Source organism: Branchiostoma floridae, chromosome 15 (genome assembly GCF_000003815.2).
Source record: "Branchiostoma floridae strain S238N-H82 chromosome 15, Bfl_VNyyK, whole genome shotgun sequence".
Lineage (NCBI taxonomy): Eukaryota > Metazoa > Chordata > Leptocardii > Amphioxiformes > Branchiostomatidae > Branchiostoma > Branchiostoma floridae.
Genome location: NC_049993.1, coordinates 5,501,985 through 5,517,997, shown reverse-complemented (window position 1 = coordinate 5,517,997; position 16,013 = coordinate 5,501,985). Strand labels below are relative to the sequence as shown.

Here is a 16,013-nt window from a genome sequence, read left to right as displayed (position 1 = left end):
CCCGCGAAACTCTGTCATCGCGTTTCGGCCGAGGTCAGGCTTTTTCGAGCCGCTGAGCCGCGGGAACTTTCAGGTGACGGACCGTCACAGAGTTTACTTAGCAGGGGATACGCAAGAATTTGCTAAGAAAAGAACGGTGAGATTTCCCGCTAGCTGAGGTTATGATCCGCCCGTTCGGATCCGATTCTCCTCTGGAATCTGTGCGGATTAAGTGCGGATGAAACGCTTGCTGGTGGCGCGTCCGAACAGGTGAAGTTAAGGTTAGGGTAAGCCGCCCGGGTCAGGTCGGCCAACCCCGTGTCACCAAAGTTTTCATTACGCGGTAGCCGAACTACCGGAAAATTATTTGCGTGGCTCTTCGGGTGTTTGTTGTAGCGGGGCTCCGCTCTTGTTGGCCACTTATTGGATGTCGGGCGGGGTATTGTGAGCTTCACGGGTGTCCGGCATCGGCAAATAATTGCGGAGGGACTTGTTTGGGGGTATGATCCTCGCGGGCGTGAAGCGCTCCCACCTGCCGCACAAAGCCCCGCACCCCCACCTGGGGGATAGTGTTTACCTGCCTGCCACCGACACCTCAGGTACACACTGCAGGTGATGAGAAGATGATTAAGAGGAGATGTAACCTTACCCCACACCTGCTATATAAACCAAGGGAAACGCAGTCTTCAGACCACACAGTGGCGAACTGTGTTCGCTGAATGCACGTCTCCCGTCCCAACAAAGGGGTAGGAAGTCACCCCGTGCCCCGTACAGACCCTATGACAACCGTACAAGGCGAACACCAGATGGTGAAGCCACAAGAGGATTGGGAAAGGCCAAGACCTGCGCCAAATCCGACCTCCAAGTCCGTCCGCCCGACCTGTGTAGGAACGGACCACCTTGTCAGACCAGCGGGGGTGGGCGTCTCCCGGAGCTGACCAGGCCCGGTGTCACTGGACGCTGCAGAGGTTAAGCAGTCGTTGTTAGGACCATGTCAGACATGAAGTATAAAACACAGACCCTCCAGCTTTCAAAGGAAGCGACCTCTCACCCCTAGTAAGAGGTTCTTCCGGTAGAATTCTATGGAAAAGCGCCCCGAACGACAATTGGGGTCCCTCCGTGTTTGTGTTGCGGCCGGGGTGCAGTGAATGGGCCGTATTTGAATTTGCCTGATAGAATTTCAACCCCTTGGTTAATGAAAAAGCACTTTGTTCGGGTGCGTGTTTGCTTGTTTAAGGTGAAATAATACAAATTGTAGTAGTATCAATTTGTGACACCAGATAGCATTGTTTGCATATTGGAATTTGGTATGTTGTTTTGAATAGAGCCACTTTGTCCGCGTGAGACTTACAAAGTGGCGGTGTACGTTGTCCTTTCAGCCCGACAAGAAAGGAGGGAGTCACGGAGCGTTTGTTTATGAAGCTCGATCTGGTTTCAGCGTTTGCTCACTTTTCCCAAACGGCGTTGAAACAGCGATACATTAATACTCGTGTGAATCATGCAGAATTAGTATTCTCATTTCGAGCGCCTGTCCGCATTCGGAGGACCCCCCCCCCCCCAGCTTTTTTTGCTTACGTGCCTCTCAAATTAAAGGCCCTGCGTCCGAAGGACCCAATCTCTGTTGAAGGGCAGCCGAGAGGACTAATTTTACCGGGAACAGGTACAGTCTCGACCGGGGAGAGGATAGTGAATTACCGTCCGATTGCGTCACAGACCGAGAGTGCTCGCCCTCTCGTTACGTGAAGTAGTTTATAAAGAAGCACTTCGACATACACAAACATTTTTACCTCTCACTTCATATGTTTTCCATGTTGCCTCAAGTGTAGCCCTCTTCGATCTTGAGGATGCACAGATCTAGTAGTTAGAGTACTGCCTTCTAAGTGTCGATGCTGGTCCAACGGCTACTAGGTGAATCTAAGATATAGCACTTCATTCACTTTTCCCACTAAATCTCTGGCAAAACACTTGATGCGTAACACTTCGCATTTGATTACACATAGCAACGAATAAATTGAAATGATGCTGAAGCTACTATAGCCTCTTAGAACACGCATCAAGTAAAACGAGAATATGTTTTTTTTTAACATATTTTCAAAATTGAAAAATTGTCTTCATCGCCCATGTTACAAGTAAAATCGGTGAAGATGCATGCTCTTATTCTCATCTATCTCCGAATTTCATTTTTAAAAGTGTATTGTAGCATTGTATTGACAAAGGAGATTTTTAGCTTTGAAATATGCACTGGAAAAGTTGCACAGCATTTTGCATTATGTCATCACCATAACCGTTACATTTCAAGTGAACCCACTGACACGGATTGACGAACCCCTACTTTGTCGTGTCAATGGTTGTCGAGTAGCGAAGCTTAAAGCATCATCAAAGTTAAAAAAACAGGGCAGTCGTGAGGTCGAAATGCATAGGACGTCAGGTCAAGATGCGACCGACGTCAGGTGAAGAAGCGTGTGACGTTAAAATCACCACTTTGAACTTGAGTGACGTAAATCCAAGAATAAGTGCTGTGTTAAAGTATCATATACTACTATGATAGCGTACGCTGTAAAGGGTCAAGAGTGATTTATTTGTAACAGATTACTTTTATGTTGGATAAGAGTTGTTCTGCAGAATGATGGGTACGACTTGTCAACCTGTTGCAAACATCTCGAAACTTGTACATGTACTTAGAAGCTGAAAAACACTTTTTAAGCACTTTAATAGAGCTGATATAACCACCAATACGGTTAAAATGATACAGTATAATCAAAAGTGAGTTATACACTTGTGAGTAAGGTTCATGCACAATAATTAGCGTATAAATGGCATGATTATATTGCAGGTTTTTACACAATACCTTATCAAACGGCACCTGTCCTTGGTGCTGACTTTGTTGTTAACCAAGGTCACGGTGTTTGCGGTATAAACAAAAGACTATGATAGATTGCTGTATGTGTCACGGTTAACATGGTAAAGAATACTGACTTCCATACGTCAAATGATAGTTAGAAGATGTGGCTGACAAATGAAGAGAGAAGTGTCATAGCAAAATAAAGAAAAGAAAAAGAAATCGATGGACGGACAAAAGGATGAAATAACAATTGAAGAAAGAATCAGTGTGGTCAGTTTTCCTAGCCGTCGCTCGCCGCCACCTCAGAGATTAACAAAAAAGGACGGGGTAAATTTAGACGTCGCAAACGTCACTCTTCCCCTTAAGTGCGGTGGGGGGTTATTTTGGAAAGTCTGGTCTCTTGACCATCGGATACTTCATGAGTGACGTCAGATGACGTCATGATCTTGCTGACCGGAAGTGGTCGGAAATGAACAAGCAGCTTTCCAAGAGGAAACGATCATTTGAGAATTTCCGGTTCTCTTCATATTGGAATTTACCGTCATTAGCTTTTGTGTGCCGAAACGGTGTTTTGCGTTGTTTTTGTCTCATCTTATTCGTCAGACGTTCAAAAACAGATCTTTTGTTTTGTGCTGATGCAATTGTGACGGTGGAAATGGAATGTTTGAGTTTGTGCCCATCCGGCGCCACCGCCCTTAAGCGTAACATACAGGCTTCAAGGATTTAGACCCTTGTATTAAGAGAAAAGACACTACCTTGACATCGCCACCTATTTCCGATACTTTTTTGTCCATCGGCAGTACACTGGCTTCTCCTGCAGCAATACTGCTTACACGTAGCCTGATCATAAGCAAATATTACCGCTGACGCTGTAAAAAGAAATGCCAGTAGCCCATGGTTATAGCGGTGATTAAAGTGATGTCTCCTCCTGGGTAACCCCCGGTCCTCACCGGAGCGTCACCTTGGAACGTCTCATCACTGGCAACGACACCCCGTGACACCGGGCGCCCGGGAACGAGCAGGGCCAGCTATTGCAAACCAGCCGCCATGAAATTGTTTCATTTGGTGTGCCGAGATGAGCCCATCTCCGGCCCTCACCCGCAGGTAACGGGGTCGCTCTCCCCGACAAAGGGCCGGGGTGCGTCCCGGTCACCCGGTGTCGTGCAGAAGAGCGCGCCTCAGCAGTTTCTTCCGCCGGGCATTGTCCCTGCCGTCCCCGCGCATTCATCAGGCCCTGCCCGCTTTCTCTCCCCCCAAACCTCCGTAATGATCTCCGAGCCAAACTCAGCCATGCTAAAAATACACAATAGGCGCGAGTCGGGCTGCCCCCAATGTAACCTCAAATTGTGGCTAATAGGCTTACACAGCCATATATAATAATTTGGCTTTGTCCGGACCACCGTGCATATGTGTCTTAATAGATGGTCTATAACGACATCGCAAACCCGCAAACATCAATCCCCGCCACGCCGCAAAGCCGCGGCTTTCACGCGCCCGGCTCCCGGGACGATGACATTAGTTTTACGCTAATTCGATCTTTAATCTCTCTGATTCGCTGATATATCGCATTATGGATGTATCGCCTTTCCCATCATCGGTCCGGATTTGGAAGATTTGGTGCGGAGTTAGAGGAACTGTGTCGGAGTCGGGACGTCAGATAGAGTTTTACCACCGCCATCTCCACTAACTCTATCACAGAACGGGTTAGATTATAGATGTATAGAGCACGGACTGACAGATAGTCGCAACTTACGGGACGAGTTTTCAGTGTATACAGTCCATCCTGATTCTATATCCAGACTTAACAGACAGAGTACAGCAACTTTAGCACTTTATGCACAAAGTTTAATCATTGGTGGCGCATTTCCTATCAACGGTTCCTGTGCGTTGCTTCCTAAAATTTGTTCCATTTAGATAATACTGAAAGTTACGTTGTTCATAGTTTTCAATAAAGGTATACTTTTATTTGAATGGAAACAGTATGAATGTCGTGTACTACTGTGTATTTTCGATAACAAGCTGCAAGCACAGGATTGGAAAGGTGATATTGACTTTTTCGATTTAGAATCCGGGGTTGGAACATGTTCCTTTTATGTTATTCATGTAACGTAAAAACATACGTACTTCCAATTTTACTTTCATTTACCAGAAATTGAGTATTACATTGTCCGATAGTTTTTAATCTTTTGTTCGTTTATAGAGAAAGAAGCTTGTAGCACCGTTCGCGCAGGTGTTGCTCACTCACATGATAAGAAGTATTGACCTTTGCGTTCTTCTAACGTCAGAACGAACATGTTCAGACTCGAGAAAGGTATATCGGGGTTCGCAGGTGTTCTGGTATGGCCAACAGTTGTTAAGTTTTGTTATGAGTTGACTTAAACGATCCTGTCTTGTTGTTTTGATAGTGAGTGGAGTCAGCGCGGCGTGGTGCTCCCGCCTCACCCTGCAGGCCCCGGCGCTTCTGCCGGCGGAGAGAGAATTCATTAGACGTGATTGGCTCTCCCCCAGCCCAGTCTAACCAATCCCGGGAGGGGTAATTACGGGCCGCGAAATCAACTTCAACGTCGCTTCCGTTTGGTTGCTGCTTTTTGATGGCGACTATTTCAGGTGGATCTGTGCTTGCTTAAATGTCAGGAAACAACAACAGAATAGCCGTACCTAAGCACAGTGTAGCGTTCAGCTGTGCGATTTCTGTAGCGGATAGGTTAGCCTCATAAGCAGGCTCTGCGATTTTGGCTTTTTCTGATGATACGATAGAAGCCAGTTAATTGCACAACGGATAACTGCACACTTGCAGTAATGCGGTCTAGATGAATAACTTCGCTTTGTTGCACCATCCGGATATATTCGATTTCTACTGCACTCGTTTCGTTGTTGCCAGCCTTGTACGACTGAGTGCAGTAGAGCTGATTTGCCATCAAGAAAGTCAAGACTAGAAGAGACTGCTACGGAGACCACAAATACTGAGCGATGCACACATTACATTAGAACTGTATTATCAAATACCATGAAGTCTGGACGCGTCACCTTTCCTCATCTGCCCACAAGTATCAAGTCAATTCCAAGTAGCAATTTGTTTTCAAAAGTTTGCCGTTCTGTCTCCCCAACCCCTTGGTTTATTTGTCTTATTTGTTTTCATTTTTTCCTTTGTAGAATTAGAATGAACAGTCTTATTAACCTATACTATTCCACGTGTTAACGAGTTCTCTTATGCCTTTTTTTTTTACTCAATGGTCACCACGTAACAAGGCCTGAAGGCCACTCAAGGTTACGGGTTACATAATTGGAACTGTAACAGCAACTCTTCGCCCTAGGTCAGAAACATCATGATTGAGACCAGCCCAATTGCTCACTATGAGTGAGGACTAACTGACCCAAAATAGACGAATGACTTGTGTTGAAAGAAGAGAATGTGGTTGTTGTCACATTGAGATGTTGATCTCTGACGCACATCCACCACTACCGGTACCCTACATCTCCTCACTGCCGTTCTTCATTAGCACAAAGAGGCGTCAAAATATTTTGATAAAAATTACCAGTTCCCCTTGTCGCCCTTAATGGCACTATTGCTTCCATTAAGAACCGCGTCGAACATCTATTTGTAATTTAGCTTGATTGATATTAATTACGGCAGTGGCGTTTTGGGCCATTGCGGAGATGGATACGTTTTTGTCCTCCTGCATTTTGCTAAGCTTTTAAAAGTAGTGCCAGGAGAGGGTGTGTTTTATATGTATGTGCGAGTTTGGGGATGAGTGTGTTGATGGATTGTCTCGATTGACAGGCGCTTCAATTCCTCCTGTACAAGTGAAATGAGAAAATGGATAACCCGAGCCAACGTGCTAAACCGCGGCTCTGCTATTTATATTGGGTGCCATTAGAAGCGTATCTGTTAATATGGCCCAAATCCCGGTAAAACGTACGATTATTGCGGCGGAATCAGGCGGGGATCATGGTTTTATTGCGGCGAGAGAGACGGCGCGAGTGCGGGTGATCTGGCCCGATATTCGCGGGATTTCGTCCCCCGTGGATAGTTTACTGAACGCGCGGGATAATGTTTCTCCACATAAATTCATATGATTATCACAGCAAATGGGTTTCTTATTGTGGCCGCGCACAATGCCTGCTGTATCGTTTAGCGCCAAATTATTACCAGCAAGCGGCAAAAGGCACCGAGGTAACATAAGCTGAGTGGCGGCATCAGGGCAGGGGGAGAGGCCTAGGGACTTTGATGTGACTGGTGGTGCGGATGGAAAAACGTTCTTCCCCACTACTTCTGTCGTCATCGCTCAGGAATCCCACACGCAGTTGGCAGGAAAAACAGCTTTTGAAGAAACCTTCCGCGCCAAAACCGCGTTGAAAGAACAACCGCCCCCCTCCCCCTTTTCCTCAAATCTCGAAAGGTCATGCAAAGAAAAGATGCCGCTAAGAAAATATTTGTGCGCCCAAACACAATATCAACCGCCCTCATTTTAACTCTCACAGAGAGCACCATGGGGGGCTGTAACGCCAACCGAAAGGGTATCGTCCGCCGAGGCTATTTCGGTTAGTAGTCCAGTCCTGACGTTAAAGTCTTGACCAGTCTTGGCGTTCAAGTTTCAAGGGCGACGCTGTCTATCGCTGACAACTTCAAAAGCCGGTGTTTTAATAGAACGCGCCACTCCTGTGGAGAAGTAGTGCTGCCACATTGGGTTTGGAAAGCGCTCTTGACACAGGAGTGAGATTGGATGGGGCGGGATGCCGGTCCTTGTGACGGCTGGAGTACGGAGACAGTGTTTTCGTCCCTGTTGAGAAGTGGGGATGAGACACAAGTGTTGATGTGAAGTTGTGTGAAGCTTGTGTAATGCAGTGTAGTGCAGGGCAGGTGCCTAAATGGTATAGATGACGGCAGAGAATACAGGAAATATGTCATTAGGTCGCTTGAGCTGAGGTGGGGGTTAAAGTGTTTGGTCAGACGGCATTGAACTTCTATGCTTAAACTTTCACTGAGTGATGTTTTCTGTGCCAATATCATTTTACTCAAGTTACCCACAAATTAACCTAAGAAATATATACACTTAATAGTTCTTTACAGCCTGCAATGATTTGTAATAATTATAGTGGTAGGTAGCGAATGTTACTTTTTTTTCTTTCAAAATGCTCGTACTCAAAAGCCCTAAAAAGTGTAAAAGCCATGACATTTTTTACAAAGCAGTTTGTAGTCGCCGGTTGTAGGTCAAAGCATTCGAATAATTCTTAAATTGAAAAAAGTAATGTCTTGAATTACAAACTTTTACAATCATTTACATGTAATAGAACACGTGCTAATGAAATTTGATCATCGCTTACGTCAGCAGACGTCATGTTTTGCAGAGAACCTTTTTTCGAATTTTCGTTCCTGTTTAGAGCAGAGTGCAATGCTTTCCTATGAAAGTCTCAGCAGCACGTAGCTATGTGATAAATGGTACCTTCCCGGTGATTTATGTCTTGAGGAATTGTGCCGGAGTTCCTTTTATTACCAAAATGGAGCGCATGACATAATTGTGCGGTCAGCTCCCACGGCATTTCCCTCTATGGACCTGGCATATACAGTCTCGGGCTGGGGTGGGGTGGGGGGCAAGTGGCGTCTGCTGCTTTAACCTTAGTATAGGCTATGTTTAATCGTGATGAATAGCTGAATAAACGTTTGACGTGGCTCCCCTCGTGGCTTGTCGAACTCTTGCCTTTCTGTTGAGCAGTTCCCCCCGCCCGGTCGTGGTGCGGTTACGTCGCCTGCCCCCGTACAGGCACAGATTACGGTTACGGCTCCAAATTTGGGTCCGCCGCTCGATTGATGTCCTTATGATAGCCTTTCAAATTGACAGTGATGTAGGGTCTGTTGTGATGGATGTGCGGATGTAGTGCTTCTCCAATCCGCGGAGATAAATCCCGCATGGGCCGCTCCGTGGGAGAAAAGCTCTGCCGCGGTTCGCGTTACGTTACAAACTCCCCCGTCCGAGTCAACGGGCTACAGGGAACACGAGAGGTTTTTATGGTGTCTGGAAAATGTTCAAATTTCATAAAAGGAAGTGAATGGAATAAATGATGGGAATACGTTTTATCACGCTCATGTACGTCATGTGCGGACAGTCACTCCTGCAAGTCTCTACTTGTTTTGACTTTAATAGCGTATGTTTGTGTGTTCTTATATGTTTGTTTGTTTGTGTGTGTGTGTGCTCGCGCATTTTATTACTTTTCAAACCAAACAACGTTAGTGACTGGCAAAACACGTCAGATGTCTATTCTAGACACGTCTATGTGCGTAAAGCGCTTTGCTCACATTATATGTAACTTTGCAAGCGTTGCAACGTATTCAACCATATGTTTGCCTGCTGATTTTTTTAACCACTCTACTATTTGAGTGTTGAATCGCATTTTTGCAAAGTTTCCGAACATTGTTTGTAATTAATAGTTCATCCTCGTGTTGGGAAGTCGGATCTTCACGTTTACACCTGTGTAATTTGGAAGCAGAAGTCGCCAGCAAACCCCCTATAATTGTGTCGTTTCCTCAAGTACCGAGCACATCCCTTAAGGAGTCTCGGTCCGTCCGTTTAAGTGTAGTTGAGTCCTGCGCAGATTAAGAGTGTCTTAAGCCCGGTAGTCTGACGATTGTTCCGCCGCTTACTGAGTCCACTTCAGCGGATCAACGCGCGGGATTTGCCGCGTTCAACCCGGTCCTTTTATTTTTCGCACGACGCTAACACAGCCATATATCTGGCCATTAGCCGCCACTGACGACCCCATTATGCAAGCTGTTACACGCCGTACGTCCATCAGTCTATGTTAGAGCTTGTTAAGGTTGATTGCTAGCCAGCGGCGCGGTCGTCTGTTTTATTGTGCAATCACACATTTATATCTGCCGGTGAAGTGCACTTTGTCATAAGGCGCTGTGTAAAGAGTGTCTGCAAACGGAAAGTTCATAAAGAAAGTATTACGGCGGGGTTGTCACAAAGCCTCCTAGTGTTGGTCGTAAATAAACTGCCGTTTGAGCCAGACGTGCAGCGATTTTGATGATATAAATTTGCATTCGATCCAGGCTGCCAGGCCTTTGGCGGGTACTTTCAAGGAAATGTCGACAGTAAAGGTATAGATTTTTCTACCGCGTTAACAAAAGCGGCCACAAATTGAGCTGCCTTTACACAGCCTTTCGGACAAAGGAGATCTTTACACGTTAAGTGTGAATGTACGTTACATTTGTACACACAACGGGAAAACCTTTACCGAATACATTACAAGTGCAAACTAATCAATACGCACTGAATACACTCAGCACAGTTAATAGAAAGGGAGCAATAAAGGTAGAAAAATACATATCATCAGAAATGGGGTGATTGTTGTCTCTGTGAAGAAATATCGGTCATTTAGGCGGCCTAACTTCCTCTATGAGCGGGCAAATATGCGCATGGTAAACGAGAATGGTCTATAAAATATCACTCGTCGTACCATAAAAATGATGAAGTACCATTGTGTTTGGACGGCGCTACCATTGCGCGCGGTCTGTTGGTGTAAATTTGGCAGCGACGACATCAGAAACCAGGTGGTCACGTATTGCAGTTTAAATGCAAGAAATTAAAGTACGTGTGCGTTTTAGGGACGTAATTGAAATGAACTAAAAAGTAGATTTTAACATTTTTTTCGATGATATGTTTTGCGTTAACGTCGAAATAGTGTATAGATTGTCAGTTTTTAGAACTTACTATGTTAAACGCAAAATCGCATTTGTTTTGTTTTTTTTTGAAAGCTGAATAGCTTAAACTTGAGTCAAAGCGTCCGTTTTTCTACCTCATATGTCATAGGTGATATCAAAATATTATTCTTTTGGATAGTGAATTGTGAGAAGTAACTTTAAAGTCGTTATTATTTCTTTGTTACCGTTCAGCACATATACACTTTTAATTTATGTCGCTTTTTATTCCGTCATTGAGAGAATTTTATCGCTCGTTTTGTGGCTACATGAAAGTTTGACGACGTGTGCCCTTCGCTGCTGTGTTTTTGTAGGACTAACCCGGGTTTTCTAATAAAGCGAATAGAAGTGGTAACAGTGGATAACAGAGTACACATGGCGCGGCTGGAAGTTTGGCAGGTAGAACAGGTGGCCGCCAGGGCGCTTACGTCACAGCAAAACTTTCGTTAGCGATTTGAATTGGGGTGTGGGTTTTGTTTCTATGTTTAGAACTCTTTAATGCTTTTTAAAGGCTTTTATTCAGTATTCAGGAGCAACTTTCTCTTCTATGGATAAATGTGAACAACGTGTTTGATATGCAGGCGTATGACATGATATAACCAACCGCATTGGCGTAGCTCTTATGTTGATTAACCCCTCTTTCCACTAAGCTATAAGCGACCGTACAGTGACAACAATTGGATTTATGTGACCTTTTATTTCATGATTAAACTGAAATATGATGAACGATGTAAAAGGATAATTTAAAACAAAACATGATCAAATTCGTTTGTCATGGAAGCTCATCTGTGTATCAATGAAATTCGCTGAGCGATCTTGATCAAATCTTAAGCCACTCAGCTGTCGCAGTTTCTAGTGGTAGGGCGCGGTCGTTGTGAGGTCGACTATTAGTATTATGAACTGTTACATGGCACTGGTTTACCACCAACAGATTGTCATGTTATTACTTTCAAATGGAGAAATTGGCATACTAAAAAGGGTATAAACAAGTTACATGTCCGGAAAAAGGATTTCTGTTAGGCGCTAATATCGGAAATTCTTGCCATGGTTGTAAAGTAATATTTCACTACATGTATATGCCATTTATTAATGGACCGTTATTTATCATTTGAATGGCTATATGATGTACAGAGCTTGTAGTAAATTATGATTATGTTGACATAACTTATGAAATATCACCTGTTTAAAATTTGCTGAGTTTCTGACCATGGATCGTGAAGTACTACAGTGGAAATGTTTGACCCATGAATGGCTCACCAGTGTTTATGTCAGCAAAAACATAACACAACGCGGTGCAAGTATCTGTTGGATGTAGAATCTTAGTCTGTGTAACACAAACTCCGCTGTCCAGGGCTGTAATTGGCCCCTCCCCTAGGGGGCCGGCGGGTGTTTGGCGGGCTGCTATAAGCGAGATTTAATCAGTCTAGTAGAATCAGTCCCATTGGTATTGCTTACTTCAAGTCACTGATTAGCTGAAACTGAGTCTATTTCATCCCTTTCTTTGAGTTTTCCATTTATTATTTCATCTTAACGGATACCTAGATGTCATTCCACAACTTTGGTGTGAGTTATAATTTCCTGTTTTCATCCATGAACGGATTTTTCCAAGTTGTTTTTTTTTTATGGTAGAGTGAAGGGGGGAGGGGGGCACTCCGCGTGCTCCAGATCGTACCGGCAGATAGCACCCAGAAAAATCCGGGAAACTATCGACCAGTATCATGCTTACCAACCTCAGCACAACATTTACACATTCCTTTACATCTCACTAACCTTTTCCACTCAGAAGCGCTGTCGTGTTTGTTTGTTTTCCGAGCTAACACTTCATTTCCAACTCCCCGAGACGAATCTGCGCACCTGTCGCGGTGTCGCCTCCCCGGCCCCGATCCTACAGCAAACTCCGCAGGTATTACCCCCGCCCGGCCACCCGCTTGTTGTGATAGCCCATGCTTGCCGGCTTGAGAAGGCCTTTCAAGGCTTGTGCGCGCGGATGCACTTCGCTCGGCCCGTCAGATTCACACCTGCGTTCAAAAGGCGCCGCCGCTCCTCACCTGTCCTTCATCTGTCACAGGTGAATCTGGAGGGAAGGATCTTCAAGCAGATGTGGGAAGGAAAGATCGCGCAGGTTTCTAGCTTCTTCATTTTTCTTGATGGGAAACGAGACGACCGTCTAGGACACCCTTCACTCTCCCATCCCGACATCTGCTTGGAGATTAGAATTGTTAGATGGAAGAGACGAAATGATGACGAAAAATGATGTAGATTCAGTCTTTCCATAGCTTGTCGGCCATCTACTATGGAATGATAATAAAAAACATTTTTGTGGTTAAGAAAGTGACTCACCTGTGCTGTTGAGGCCTTTTCCAAGTTTACCTGAGGAAAGAACACCTGTGTGCCTTACACTTTATTGTTTTCTTGCATTCCTTACTATAGTATAGATGTACTTCTTACGTCATAAAAACGAACTAAAGAAAAATCTGAGGGAAAAGTAAACCACACTCATGAAACACAACAGGACACTGACTGATCGCTTTGCAAGACAATTCATCAGTTGACATCTACATTAGAGTTACAAGCTTTGTATACACCTGTTTGTACTTTTTTTAAACACGGTGTCATATCATAGCTATATGTTGTAGATAATGTTTTTGTCCGGGTACGATAAAAAAAACTACATTACATTTATAATCCAAGCAAGTACAACGTTGGAATGTTGAAATGTATATAGAAAGTTCATTTACATTGGATCCAATTCTTTACAGTGTGATGGCGAAAAAAGCGCAGAAGACTAGAATATATACACAATTTGTCGTGATTTATGTACCTGTGGCTTGTCTAGTGATTGAACACCTTGCAGGTATCTAAACTGTTTCTACTTTCTCTCACCTGCCCACCAAAATAACACAAAAACTCCTACTATCATTGTCCTATTGTTGTACCATTTCCTCCCACATGCCACAACAATACGACAGTTCTTAGGCCATGTTATCGGTTGTATTTCTTCCTGTGTGCGTGGAACTGCCGAGAGTGTTGTGTATATCTGTTCGTCTTGTTCTGTAGTCTAATTGGCGTTATCTTGCCTTGTATCTGCGGGGCTGGTACACTTGAGCCCCGCATTCAATGCGTGCCTGTGCGCTTATCACCCCGTCTTATCGGCCCAGGACTCCCGATCTGCGATTACCCCTGTTTGTTTTGGGGACATCGGAGCTAATAGCTTTTCAACAAGTCCCAAGCTTGTGCTGGCAGGCCGCGTTTTTCCGCAGTGCAGGATTTGTCGACCCGAGGATCCGTATCGATGGGAGAGATAGGGGAGTGTGTGCCGAGGGGTGTACGGTGGCGGGCACGGGTAATCTAGCGAGGCGAAGCCAAACGGAGGGGATTTAGAGAAAGGATTGAAGGACTTGCACAAACTTTTGTTGTAAGCTACCATCTGTTTTGATAGCGCTCCAAACCGCTTTCATTCGCACACGGCTACCGGAGAAGAAACACACCGCTACCTGCCTGGCAAACATTCGCGTTTCTACACTTTTTCTCTCCGGCTACACAAATTGCGGTGTAAGTAATTACAGGTTCTGTGTGCAACGCGCGCTGGTGCTTTTCAATAAAGTTTATCTTTGTCCGCGGGCCGTGGAGGGTTTAAGAAGGAGATCTGAGGTGCCATTGTTTACTAGATTAGTGTGAAATGGAGCGAAACATGGAAGTTTTTGTTCGGCTCATCCCTATTTGTTTTTCGGAAACACCTCTAATGATTATAATGTGGGGAACCGCGGGGGGGGGGGGGTAGCTAGAGCGCGAGCGCCCCACCAATACTGTCCCACGGTCTTCCGCCAATGGTTCACATTCACAATGAACTCTAGAGCTTATTTCTGACCAATGCTCAGTTTATGATGTTGTTTTCATATTGTGTTTTGCCGGAAGCGCATATTATATTCGTTCAACTCATAATAAGGGAAGAAAAACAACGTCGAATAGTTTTACGTTTTTCACACAACGCTCTGAAACGATTTTCATTCAGTCTCGCGCCTTTTCTACCTCCTATAGTCACACTTATTGTTTTATGAAACAAACAGACAAATAAACGATTCCTGCAATCCCTTCTCATGACGTATAATTAGCCAAATTAGCCCTGCAATCCAAACTTCCGAGTTTTTTCTCGCGTCCTTTCATCTGTGCGCCCCCGACAGCGGCCCACCCCAGGCCGCCTGTTTGTGTAGCTAGCGGCACGCCAGTCTCGTCCTGTAACAAACTAGTTTTACTCCGTGTTTCCAAATACTTCCACAGTTTGTTTTCGCTACTCAGTCAACCCGCCGCATGCCTTGCCAAGTGTTAGGACATTATTGTCTCAGAAGGATACTTATCTTTGCCTAACTTTGTCCTGACGGTTTGCCGTGACCAAACATGTTCCCTGGTCCTGTTTGCGTAGTCTGCAGACCGTCTGTGGTGCCCAGGACAAGGGAAAGTCCACAACACTGTGGAATTGGTCCAAAACATTGAAACCAATGCAGCAAAAATCCCTTTTTGTAGCTTTTCTAGGTGGTCAGAAAATTAGGGATATCTGGGATTATCTTCAATCTGATGAAGGGAGGTTTGTTGTTTTTCTGACCGCAGCACCTATCTATTGTTTTATGTCCAGGTGGAAGAAATTCACAAAAACAATTAGCGTTGCAATACACCCTCACATCTAGACAAATCGTTCTAGCTAATCCCATACCCATGAAATTAGTTGAATGAAAGAAAATTTAAACAGATTAAAAACTAAAAAAAAGACTTTGCTAAAACCTAGTCACAATCACATAACTTCTATCCATTGTGTTGCTTGTATATTCCTTTTTTTCATAGCATTTTCATTGATGTCAATGGTATCCATTTTTCTAACACTTTCCTTTCCAGCTTTATTCCCACATGACCAATTAGAGTTTTCTAGTCTTGAACTGAGTTGAAGAATGTTATGTTCAGGATATTACAGTAACAGTGGCATTCAAAGATAGTGTAATACGAATGTATGAGGGATCATTTCTTACGTACTAAACTATATCTAACAAAGGAATCCCTGTGTTACTCCAGGGCCTGTTGTCGCTGCGAGGCTGCCCTCGGAGATGCCTGCTCCAGGCTGTTCACGAGCTGTACGACTTGGAAGAGACTTCTCCCTGGCCTGAGGACGAGACTACCAGTAGGATCAACAGATTAGTTTTTATTGGTGAGTAGTCCGTTGTTGTAGGACGTGTCAGACGGACAGAAATCATTCAGTCCTTAAATTCATCACGGTTGAGTTTAAATTTTCACAGGCGCTCAAAAGTTTGATTCTGTAACAACATTTTGAAACAGAATGTCCCTATGATAAAAGAATTATGATAGAAATAAATATTGAAACATGCTCCTACGAGTATTGGATGGCAAGAGAAAAATTGACAAATTTGCGGCATCAAAAATTGAATATAACACATTCAAACGTTATCCACGTAATTTGGACATAATGGGTCTCCAAATTGAAAAGTA

The 16,013-nt window shown here is 44.4% G+C and overlaps 1 protein-coding gene across 1 annotated transcript in view; it reads left to right on the top strand.

Moving 5' to 3' along the window:
• The window catches only part of LOC118431753 (COBW domain-containing protein 1-like), a 57,135-nt gene that overhangs the window by 38,645 nt on the left and 2,477 nt on the right, over nt 1-16,013 (top strand). The window contains exon 14 of the mRNA XM_035843050.1: nt 15,582-15,714. Coding sequence (XP_035698943.1) covers nt 15,582-15,714 — 133 coding nt within the window. The remainder of the gene's footprint in view (nt 1-15,581; nt 15,715-16,013) is intronic.